At 37.8% G+C, this 12,758-nt stretch overlaps 1 protein-coding gene across 3 annotated transcripts; it reads right to left on the reverse strand.

Moving 5' to 3' along the window:
• Positions 1-764: 764 nt before the first annotated feature.
• On the reverse strand, positions 765-8,268 carry LOC148186378 (uncharacterized). Of its 3 annotated transcripts, XR_015774956.1 has the most exons (5): positions 7,882-8,268; positions 4,445-4,659; positions 3,444-3,568; positions 1,463-3,363; positions 765-1,215 (listed from the first exon to the last, which is right to left on the reverse strand). XR_015774956.1 is itself a non-coding variant. In XM_088069861.1 (2 exons), the coding sequence occupies exons 1-2, from the start codon at positions 1,474-1,476 to the stop codon at positions 993-995; spliced, it is 237 nt and encodes a 78-aa protein (XP_087925987.1). In that variant the 5' UTR covers positions 1,477-1,708; the 3' UTR covers positions 765-992. The 3 variants fall into 3 exon arrangements, 1 of the variants encoding a protein (XP_087925987.1); XR_015774955.1 differs by having other exon boundaries at positions 1,463-3,568; positions 7,882-8,265; XM_088069861.1 differs by lacking the exons at positions 3,444-3,568; positions 4,445-4,659; positions 7,882-8,268 and having other exon boundaries at positions 1,463-1,708.
• Positions 8,269-12,758: the final 4,490 nt, after the last annotated feature.

A 12,758-nucleotide genomic window follows, 5' to 3' on the forward strand; every position in this document is an offset into this window, starting at 1 on the left:
ATGTTTGTAGGCTATCATGACACTGCCTGTAACTACAAATAGTCTCTGTGAGTAATTGCAGGAAAATGTATGACCCTCCCTCCATTATAGGTAACTATATTTCGCATTTTATGGCTATAATAAATGGTGTGATTTCAGAGATTTTTTTAAAGAAAACATGCCTTTGATTTCTTGTGAGGACATGAATGAAATTGACCACCTTGGCAAGAATGTTCTCACAAATTGCAAGAAATAATATAAATGCGACAGGGACATCAACTTTTTTTTTTTTGTCTTTTTTTAAAGAGGGGAAGGTTATTAGAAAATCATCCAAACAATTAGGAAAATATCTTGGACACTATATTCAAAATTATAGTGATTTTATAATGAGAAATTATGTGACATATAACAAAATATGTGACATATAACAAAATATGTCAAATTATTTATTTATGTACTTTTTATGTCATTTTCTTGTTTTCGTTTTCTTTTTTTCCCTTTTTATATTTTCAGGAAATTTTTTTTTTTTTTTTTTTTTTTTTTACATTTTTTTGGGCCATGTCTTGCTAGTGTACTTGAAAGAAATCAAACCAATTTGCCCATATTCCAGAGGGTTAATATTCTTCAGTAAAACCTGTACTAGTTTTACTATATCAACTCCTACCATCATTTGGGTGACAATGACACATTCTGCAGCCTGATAGCTACAGAGTTCAAGACAATAACTGACTGCAAAGTCAAGTTAATGAGAAATTAAATAAAATTATGGAATATTTCAACAATGATGTGGTCCCACTCTCTTTATGGTGTCGCCTAATACAAATACAGAAATTGAAAACAGCAAAGAAATATCCAACGTGACAAAAGTTGCAATATATAGCAGTGAAAAAAAAACCCAGTCCCATTGCCACTACATCTCCAAAATGACCCAAAGCTGGACATGCACATTTAGACATCTTCTCCATCACGTCAACATTCGTTTCACAGTGTGCGCCAGATCCCCTCACATGCGTCTAGATCACCCCATTCTTGGACTTCTTCTGCTTCTGGTTCCCCTCTCCTGGGCTGCAGCAGCATCCGTACAGCAGAGCGAATGTGACCAGAGACAGAGTTCCCAGCACAAACACTCCTATGACCACAACACCGCCAAGTGCCCACGGCTCCTGTTGCACCCGGTGCAGGAACCATTCCACCCAGTCCTGAGGTGACCCTGCGGCTTCCTGCTGCTCTGAAACACTGCAACGGGAGAGACCAGATAAAAGCTCAAATGGACAATCTGGACATTAAACATGATGGGATAATGCTGCTGGGTACCATTAGTTGCCAGTTTAAAAAAAAAAAAAAAAGCTTTATAGAACCAGAGGAGCCACATTATCTGCTGATGATAAAACAACTATTTCAAAACATGTTTTTATCAGCACGCTCCACAGAAATCTGCTGATGTTAAAACACCATTGTCAAAAAACACATTCAGTTCACTCACCTCTCCACGGCCATGTCCCACTAAATGGTCCGCTCACGGCTCAGTGACTCCCAACAGTGCGTGAGTGTGCTGTGTGAGAACAGATGGTGTTGATCCACTCGCGCAGCCCTTGGAACTATTTGAACATAGCCAAAACATTACAGTTCACTTTTACAGGGGAGGCATTCTGTAAAAACTGTAATGGCGGATTCCAGGTGACACTTTCAGTTGGTCTGTGTGGGCTGGGCAAAGTAAAAGCAACTGTTCCTGGTTAATGTTTACTCATAATATTGACTGTCGCAGGCTCAGGAGAGACCTGATGATAAGCTATGCTTACGAAAGTGCAGTGTTTTACTGATGGGATTTACATCAGAGCCTTTTCTGATGCAAATGAGATGCAATACTTGTTGGAAGAAAGTTATGCAGTATTTAGATATGGAATCATGCTGTATTTGACAGATAGTTAAGCCTTTGAAACTTGGAGCAACATCACTATTTTTGCTGCTTTCAGATGCCTTTCACAAGTATTTAACCTCGTGAGGGAATATTTTTCAAAACTTGGGCGGAAAAGGCAATGAGCAACTTGGTATGAAATATTCCATATATTCCAAAAAAATAGCACAAACTACAAGAAAATTACCCAGAAATTTGTAAATGAAAAATAATAAATAATAATTATAAATAAAATAGAATAAAATAAACAAGTTGAACAAGAATTGGAAAAGGAAATTACCTGAAAATTAAACAAATAAAACAAAACAAAAAATAAAAAAGAAAGTAAAAACAAATAAACCTTAAAAATTCTAATAATTCTGTATAATTTTCTAAATTGACAAAGTTTTTACTCATTTTGGGATAATTTCTTGTTTCATTGTAGATGCCTTTGATAAATATGTAACTCTGAACCCTGAGCAAATTAGTGCAATTTTTTTAAACACACAGGAAAAAGGCAGCTTGGTACAAAACATGCCACAAATTGGAAAAAAATTTGTACATTTAGAAGATTATTTTTAAAAAAGCAAGGGGAAAATGTCTAGGAAATAAAGCTGTGGAAAAACCGTATTCTAAATTGTCATAATTACATATTTATAATTATGTTACAGAATTATTATATTTTTACACAGCTTTTTTCGAGGCTTTTTAGCTTTGTTTATTTGTTTTTAATTTCTTTTTCATGTTTTTTATTTTAGTAATTTCTTTCTAATTTGGGGGTCATTTCTTTTTTCCTTGCTCACTGCCTTCTTCCCATGCTTTTGATGGAAATCAAGCCAATTTGTTCAGGTTCCAAAGGGTTAAATCTCTGTATTTTATTCTCCAAACAGAAACAAGTTGGTATTATGTTTCTTTTTATATATATTGAACAGTTTTTACAGTTCTATTACATCTACAAAATGCATCTTGGTAAAAAAAAACAACACACTATTACAAATAACAAGAATACATTTGTAACTGTTGCATGTCAAACAATAAACAGCTTGTTTTACCATTGGCACAATTTGTAAAAAAAGACTCTTCACTGGGCCAGCAGAGGGCACTCTGTCTTTTTACACCAGCAAGTATCCATACATACACATGCTTGAATGTCTGTAAATTTAAATGTTGTTTTTCACATTCCTGATGAATATCAAGAGGATACCAAACCAGTTCATTTGTAATATCGAAGTCACTATGACATTCTAACACAAATCAGCTTTCTTACTGTATCTTTACATCCATCGCTCCACTCAAAGGGTTTTGTTGTTGTGAAAGGCTGCCACACAGTGTTTCATTGTCCTGGTCTGAAATGAGTCTTGGTGAGTCGTGCCACTCTGCTGATTTATATGGATTCCACTGGCATGGCTCTCTGGATTTGGATCCAGTCTTTTTTTTAATTTCCCATCCTTCTCTTGATGGTGATGGTTTCCTCCAAGAAATCAACAACTCTGAAAAGGAGCATTTCCCGTTTATTGTTCTGTGTGTGACTACATGGATGGAAGAAAGGATGGAGGTTTATGTTATTTACTGGTGGAGTCTGTCCTTTGTCTCATGCTCAGACAGGCTGTACTCTGGTGGGCTGGTATTTCTGCTTTCCACAGCAGCAGCAGCAGCAGTGGACGCAGGACAGCACGATCAAGAAGAGAAACGTGGCTGAAGGGAGAGACAGGAGAGGCAGAATTGGGTTAGTACATGTTCGGTTAGGTTTTTTTCAATCATATTTAAAGACAGGGGTCTAGCTGCAGAGCTCCACGCTCAGGCCCACCTCCTCCGTCAGACTCTTTCTGGTCTGACGGAGGAGGTGACGCATAGGTTGCATGATATTGGATTTTTTTGCCTATATCCGAAATGCCAATATAGGTTTAAACTCATTTGGCCGATAACCAATGCAGATTTATCCACATTTTCCCCACCTAATTTTAGTGATTATCAAGTCTTTTCTGTAGTGAAATTAACATCACATTTTGCATACTCTTATTATGATGGCCCACCAGCAGATGGAGACATAACATATGATGCTTTTCAATGTGTGTAATATTCATTATGCAAAATGAGAAACACATTTTAACTTGGGGTTGATGTTTCATACATGTTCACGTTGTCAGTAAAAAAAATTAAAAAAAAAAAAAAATTTGTTATATTGGCTGAAATCAGCCTGTTTGCAGTTTCCGATATTTCATTTTAAAGCCAATATCCTCCGATACTGATATCATCATGCATCCCTGTTATGGATAACACCTGATTTTCCACCATGAATCGAGGCAATGGAGACAGGTCCCAGCACTGGAGATGCGCCCAAAAAAGATGAGCTGTGCAGTGAAGCCCTATTGTATTTAAAGCTACACTTAGCTATCCTCTTCTATGAGCCATGGGTCAACTGACTGTGTGTAATAAGAAAGGGGTCGCCCATCGTGACAAACCAACAGAAAATTATCAAATGACCCTGCAGCTTAGCAATGTAATATGTCTCAGCTTCTTTCATTAAAGATCATTTGTGTCATATACTGTCACAAATGGATTAAAACTCACCAACAAACAGGATGAGCACAGCAAAGGCTCCCTGCTCCAGAGAACTGGCTTGTGGGAGACCCTGCAGTTTGGTCCACACCTTTTGAAGAATATCCAGCACCTCCTCTCTCACATCCATGCTTGCCTCTCAGATGCAGGTCCCACACGGAGATATGAAAAAATGCCTCAGGTTTTGCTTTCAGGAAGACAAGTGGGTCTTTATGGAGCCTGCAGAGCTACGAGAAGATACAGTGAATGAGTGTATGTCTCTCTGTCTGGTGAAAAGATGTTCTGAAGAAATGTAGAAATGAAGAAGTTATTTTCATTTTCAGCTCCACCCTTCACTCCTGCAATTTTATACGTTCACCCTGCAATTACCCCTCAAGCCGAGTAGGCATATATGCCTTTTATCCCTAAATACTCCATGTGCTCTCTGAGTACTCACTAATTATATATCAGCACCCCTAATTACCCTACTGATTAACCTTGTGTGTACGCGTAGGTGTGCATGGATACACCACGGGTCCACATTATGTGTGAGTCCCTGCTCCTGCTTAGTTAGTATCCACACACAGGAGGCCTTAAGTTTAATTATAAACAAGGCAGACTATTTCAGGCCTGGCATTTCGACTCTGAGGCCTGTCATCATCACTGGAGCAGCTGTGTGTGGGCGATATCCCACAGGCTGATACTTGGCCGGCTGCACACGAGATACAGACAAAAGGCTGTGAAATGGCAACAGAACAGGACATTGAAGACAGCTTGTCATCATGGATCAACTCTGAATGGATGTCTGTGGTGTAAGGGTACACTCCGGGACATTAAGTGTTTCATGTATTGGTTATGTTTTTAATATTTCTTTTCAATGTATTACTTCACAACTTCAAATAAAATGGAACAATTAGGCCATAACAATACAATGCACTCTACAATACACACTACATTATAATATACTGCCCTACAAAGGAAAGAGGCAGCAACTACAGATGCAATTAAGTTGCAAAAAGTGTTGCAGGCTGCATAACTATATATAATCCCCAATTTAATGCCTTTTTATGCTGATTATTTGACTTGAAAGAAACATTGTCACAGAACCCAAATTTTACCCCCCAAAATGCAAATAGGGGTCTCATGCTTTTCACTGATCTTTAATATCTACCAACAAAATATTCTTTGACCTTTTTGTTTAACTAGTTTGTTTGGGAATATAAGCTTTATCTCCATTATTTACATGCTATAGCTCATATGGGTTCAATGGATCTCTCTGCTGTATGCCCATCTCCTATTATATTATAATACATTCAAAATAATTCTAAAAAATTCAGCTCTTTAGTAGATTTAAACATGCCATTCAAAAGCAGCTTTGTAAGTTATGTGAACAGAATAAAGGGCTGACATGGCAGTTATGGCTACTATGCTAAACTAGCAGTTTGTTATTCCCCATCATGATTGGACTTATACTAGCTACTACCTCGTTTAATTCAGTTATGTTGAATAAAAAAAACTAAATTACCGAGATTTCGGGTCATTAAAATATGTAGTTTTTAGTTACAAACAACTAACAGTAGAGCTATCTCACCAGCTAACGTTAGCCAGCTTTGAATTAAAATAAAAAATATAGCCTCGTTAAAATTAGGTCTTACTCACCCAAAATACAGCAGGTGTAAAACCACTGGACACTTGTCAACCAAATGCCTTATGTGATTAAATTAGGAATATCAAATGTTCGTTTACTCAAATAACTAATTTTGATGACATTTTTTGTAAAATATGAGGAAAAATAACTAGCGGTAGTAGTTGTAACCTCAGAACTCCTAGCACTCACGTTGCTAGGCAACGAATAAGGAGACGTTTCACAAGGCAAAGTAGAAGAAGAACTCGGTTGTTATTTTTACACGTTACAAGTTGCAGTACAGGTAGCATACTAAGGGACTTCGTCATTTGGGGGAGGTAGGGGAGGTTGTATTTTGTATTTATTTTAAATGCTCTCTGTCATGCACCCATTTTCTGCTGAAGTGCACAGTTTGATTACAATGTGATTTGTAAGGAGGACTTGCACTTCGCTTAAGAAATCAGCTGTTTGCTTGGGTGATAACTCTCTCCTGTGCTGTTTGCTTTTTGGCTGTTGCTGTAAATAAAATTTGGTTGTGTATGGCGCAGAGAGGTCATGCATTTTCCTGCTGGGGAGGCTCAAAGAAAAATATCTGTAGCTTAGAGAAGGGTCAAAATAAACAATAACAGAAACAAAATTTGTCACATCCCAACCACCCCCTCCTCTGACAAATAAAGTCCATAATACTAAAGGCTACTGTACTTTACTATGCTATATCATGCAATACTATACTATACTATACTGTGTCATACGGTACTAAGCGATTCAATGTTATGCTAGACTGTACTATGCTGTTATTTTGTACTATACAATGCCATACCATACTATACTATGCTATAAAAAAATATGCTATGTTGTACTATATTATACTATGCTATTTTATACGATATATACTATACTCTATTATTCTCCACAATATTATATATACTATACTATATTATACTATACTATACTATACTATTCTATGCACTATGCTATATACTGTACTATGGTATGCTAGATTGGACTATGCTATACTAAACCAAATAGGCCTAATAATTTCTGAATGTGCAGAAGAGTAACAGTAACAAATCAATAGATGCAGGTATATGACATAAGATACACATGCAGTAAATCCAAACAACCCATACAGAGCGGTAAATACACAAGTCCACAATGAATTATAATATAGTCTTGGTGTTCTCGATGTTATCATTTTTTTCAGGAAGTGACTGTGTGACATCAGATAGAAGACTGCTGCATGTACTGATTGTAGAGGAGTTTTTGAGTGTGTGCGGTTGGCATGCTGTCGCAATGTTTTGATTCAACAGCAGTCTGTAGCTGTTACAGGAAGAACCACATTGCCTAACATCACTACGGCCTTATGCAAAAACACTGTGTCCATTTGATGTACTGTTTCGTTAAGCCCAAACACCTCCAAATAATTCCCCAAAAGTCCATTATTGTAACTATGTATAAATATGCAGTGTGCGTGCATTTGTTGATGGGTATATATATATAGTTGTTTGGTTTTCTTGAAGCCTCTCCAGCTGATTGTGAAAAAGTCTTGTCTGAAGAATGTGTGACCTCTGCTGCTGCCCCTCTCTGCTCATGTCTTTGTCCCTCCACTGCACTCCCACACACACCAAGTCTCATAATTAGCACAACACAGCCGGAGACCAAAACATGCTGCAGAAATCTCACTGTGATGAAGTAGAAGAAAGTAACTTATTTGTGCTGAATGTTGGATTTTAAGAAAGTGTGAATAAGTTGATGTCACTGACACAACCCTCTCTAGATTTTTAAAGTTTTCAAAAAAGTCTTTATTGACAAGTGTGAAAAGTAAAAAAAAAAAAAAGGCTCTTACCTTTGCAGCGAATGTGTGTTTCACTTCAAAAGCGTCACTGTTTCCACTTGTTAACTCCTCTGTGCAAGGAGAACCAAACTCAGCTGTACATAAAACAGTACCCACGATGTTCCACAGACCTCTACTCCTTCTTAGTTTCACCCTCCCCCTCTTCTCACTCCTATCACTGTTTTTTCTGAAGTTTCTTTGCCTGCTGCTCTCAGGCTCCTCATCTAATTAGCCTGCTGCAGTTCAGACTGAGAGAGCAGCACTGAGTGTTTGGAGGTAATCTGACTCTTTGAGCAGATCAGCAGCCGTCCCTGCAACTGTTCCTCCTGCCGTGTGTTCACTTTCTCCCAACCCCTGTTCACAGGGAGTTTGTGTACCTCCTCCTCCTCTTTCACCCTCCCTCTCTCTCCTCCCAGCCTCTCCCCCTCCCCTCCAACCTCTTGGTTCACTACTGCTTGCGCTGTCTCCCACTCCCCCTCACCCTCTGTCCTGTCTGTACATCTGAGCACTCATTCACTGTTTTTTTCCTCCTCTCTCTCTCTCTTTCTCTGTTGCTAAAGACCAGCTGTGCCAGGGCCTCCTTTTTGTCTTCAGTCACCGTGGAGACAAGGCTCCTTCTAAAAGGAGTAGGGGGTAGTGTATTTGTGTGTGTGTGTGTGTGTGTGTGTGTGTGTGTGTGTGTGTGTGTGTGTGTGTGTGTGTGTGTGTGTCCATCTGGTGTCCAGCCAGCTGACTCCCATATTTCTCAAGAGCATGTACGTTTGCTCCTGATTCACTCTTGTTTCCTGCATGAGCACACTGGGGAAATTGTACAACAGACATTTCTAGTAATGAACTGATGAATTCATTGGAGGCTGACCCCCCCCCCAGGTTCCTCCTCCATCAGAGGTGGGGTCTCCTTTGCTGCGGAAAGGGTCCCACAAAGAATGAGAACAATGAGCCTGTTCCTTCTCTTTAGGTGTTGTTTGTTTTCTGAAAGAGTGGCCTGGCTGCTGTGGGCTTTGATTAAAGTCATTCGTGTGGGCGTCGACATGCATTAGAGGATATTTGGAATTTCCAGGCGAAGTCCATTCTTCCACAAATGGCCATTACTCATTTCACAAAATTTCTCGAAACAATATGCAGAGTTCCTGCTATGGAAGTGTGTTAAAGTTTGAGCTCTTGAAAGGTGATGTTAAGGGACAATTCACTCAAAAATAAGTTTAAAAATACATATTTTCCCTCTCATACTAGTGCTATTTATCAATCTAAATTCTTCACCTAGAATTCAAGAAAAGCAAGAGATGCCTTAATGTCCTAAAATCCGAGAAATTTCCTAAAATTCTCGAAATGTACTAAAATCCAAGAAATGTTCTGAATTCCTGTTAACGTCCTCAAGTGGTAGAAACATGCTAAAATCCTAAAAATGTCCTAAAGTCCCAGAAACCTCCTAAAGTCCTACAATTGTCCTAAAATCCTAGAAACATCATAAAATCCTAAAATGTCCCAAAACCCTAAAAACATCCTGAAATCCTAAAAATATACAAAAGTCCAAGAAACATCCAAAAATCCAAGAAATGTTCTAAAATCCTAAAAACATCCTAAAATCAGAGACAGGTTCTCAAATCCTGGTGCTTTGGCCTACACCAGTTACTGAAGGAAATATCTGCGGGTTTGTCACTACCAGCAGAAATGTCATAATTTATTCAGTTATTAAGTGTAGTTCATTACTTGATTTCGTTTTGGCTGATCGTTGGTGTGAATGTGGGCTCTTCACACTCATCACTCATTGACTCAGCGGCACATTCATCATTGTATGGATGGGAATGTTTTACAGCTTAAAATGTGTCTGGAACAAACATGTTTGACGTCTTTAAAAGAACAATAACTGTCCTTTGTGACGGAGACAGTTTTGAAGTATGAACTTCAACCATAAGTCTTGACTCATGAGCACATTCTCAGTGCAAATTCACATTTCAGCTCAAATCTAAATACAGTAGAATAACTGACTGATTGTGAGGACGTCATCCACACTGATGGACAGTAACTGTGGTTTATGAGTAAGTAGGAGCACAGTGGGCAACAATAGGCTGATTTGCATTGACCCCTGTGTGATGGCATGAGGGGAGGTCTTATGAATGGAGGCCAGTCCCCATTCAGCTCTTGTTTTTAGCCAGAGTCAGTGTGTAACATGATAGCACTTTAACCCTGTGTCCTCTGATACTGTCAGACACAGAGTGCACCCTGCACCCTTTAAAGCCTTATTTAGCCTTAGACATGCTACACAGATTTGGCCTTTATTTTAATCCCCAGTTACACAACTGTAAATAGACCTCCTTTTCTGGTTGATTAGGTTTTTATCTATCTATCTATCTATCTATCTATCTATCTATCTATCTATCTATCTATCTATCTATCTATCTATTGATTTATGATTTATTTATTTTTAATTCATTTATTTATTTGCAAAAAAACAGAGAAGAGCAGCAAATCTTCACCTCTGAGAGGCAGGAACTTGCAAACATATAGAATTGTTTTATTGGGTTTTTTTTATTTGTACAAAATACCAAAACATTACATATCATTTTCACAGAAATAACAAAAATAGACAGAGAACTAAAAGGCAATATCTAATCACAGTAAAAAGAAAAATGGTGGTAGTGAAAACAACAACAATTTTATTAATACTATTATTATTTTTTGAATAATAAATACTACGATTAATTATTATTAATATTTGCAATATTATGAGAGGGGTGATGAAATATAATATAATAGGGGGTTTTGTTTTTGGGTTTTTTTCCCTCACTGTCTTATCTGTTCTCCTTGACTGGAATGAACCTGACTGCTGTTTTAAACATGTAGAAGGCTTCAAACTGTCAAATAGTGTGCGAAGGAGAAGTCTAACCTCTGTGTTAAGTTCTGACAATTGTGAGTGTGTCTGAGGGAGGGAGATTGAAGTCAGTGTTGCCTGTATGATATAATAATCCCATATAGTGGTTGAAAACAGACCATATTCTTGACACCACAGTCCTTTTACCTTTGTTTCACTGCAGCCATGTCATTACTTGCAAACACCTCATCCATAAACACACACAATCAGCCTGATGTTGCATGTAGGAAGTACATAACATAAGATGCATTGCTTTCATCAAACAAAACATTTGAATTGCCAAAGTGGACATTTTTCTTCTGCTTTCAACTCAGACAAAGCTGCTCTGAATTCTGAGCAGACGCCTGCTTTCAGTCAAATCTCTGTCTTTTTTAAACCCCGCTCTCACTTTTTCTCCAGTGTAGTGTAACCCTAGATAGGCAATGTAATCATGCATGTGTGTTTGTGTGTGTGCTAATTTAACTACATGATTCAGCTATACAAAATAAAGTACATATCATGTTGCATAGCCTACATGCACAATAATCACTGAAATAACTGAAATCAGGTCAGATCTGCCCCTGCTGCACCCTAAAAACGCCCCATTCCACTCATCACAACAACAGCTGGTATTGATAAGACAACTATTTCAGCAGAGCAGAGCATACAACAGACTCTTACGCTGCAAAAAGAGTAAAAACAGCTCCTCTGACTGGATCTCCACCCTGAGTCCTCGCTGCCATCTGCAGCTTTATCAGAGATATCTATATACAAATGGACACAGGGTGAGTAATATCAGTGGAATTCAAATAAATTAATATATTAAGGTTAAATGAATATTCAATGTGTACCTGCAGCACAGAATAATAAATCACACATATAGCCACAAAACATAACACACATTTTGCAGTTTCTTACCATAGCCTGTAGATTTGTTTCCATCTCATGCCTCTTTAATTAGATGCTGTAGATTTCATAACCCACCTCTTATAGAACTATAACACAGAAATGTCTTTCATTAGGTGAAATAAAGGAATTCTGTTTTTCCCCAGAGCAAGCTGAGGAGACAAAGAACAAGGCAATAGTAATATGTTAATGTGTCATTTACATTCATTTTAATGACTTTCTGATGATCAGTTAAATATTCCCTGTTATGATAATTATGAACTAAATCATATTCAGCACTGATAGGACGCAGCTGTGAGGGGACAACGGGAACGCCATATGTAAAGTAAGTGATGCAGGGACACTTGCTTTGCTTGGGGGCCACTTTTGTAAAAATGAAATGAGGCCAGGGGCCAGTCATAACAGACCCATACATGTTTCTACAAATTTGGAATTTAAGACTTTATATTCTTATTTTTTATTTTTAGAAATTTAGGACATTTCTAGGATATTTGTACATTTCTAGTATATTGCATGAAATGCACAAAAGTTTGACTGTGTTCATTCAAACCTTATAACGTGCTGAGAGGGATCTCTGGTGTTATTGTTGCATGTCCAAGGCTCAATCATGCCCTCTAGTGGTGTGAATATTATACAACACTGCATTGAAGTGGTACTGTCAGTGAAGAAACCATTGATTTAAATGACAGTAACTTCAGTCACACTAATTACAATATGCGGGTTAACATTAATTGTGTTAGATAAACCTGCACAAATGCAAACACCTTCACCTTCACACCTTTGCAGGCTTCCCTTATTCTGGGCTCCAAGGCAGACACATGAGCTAATGACTCGTTTTAGACAGCATGCTGTCATCATGGGATCAAGAAAGGTGTAGCAGGCCTGATGTTTAACACAACAGCATCTGCCTCTAGAGTGACATTTAACATGTGCTTTCTAAACAATGGCATTACAATCTTTTTTCTAGGTTATATGGCAGCTTATTTCCAGTGATGTGTTCTTAATTACCACACTTATGAACACATGTTTTTAAGTTGATTACTCTTAAAGATTAAGTTGTTCCAACTAACTTTATTACATTATTTTAAAGGGGTTATAAATTGTTATGTACTTAATGGTGATGGTATATGGT

This window comes from Plectropomus leopardus, chromosome 19 (assembly GCF_026936395.1).
Source record: "Plectropomus leopardus strain MGB_pleo_1.0 chromosome 19, ASM2693639v1, whole genome shotgun sequence".
NCBI lineage: Eukaryota > Metazoa > Chordata > Actinopteri > Perciformes > Serranidae > Plectropomus > Plectropomus leopardus.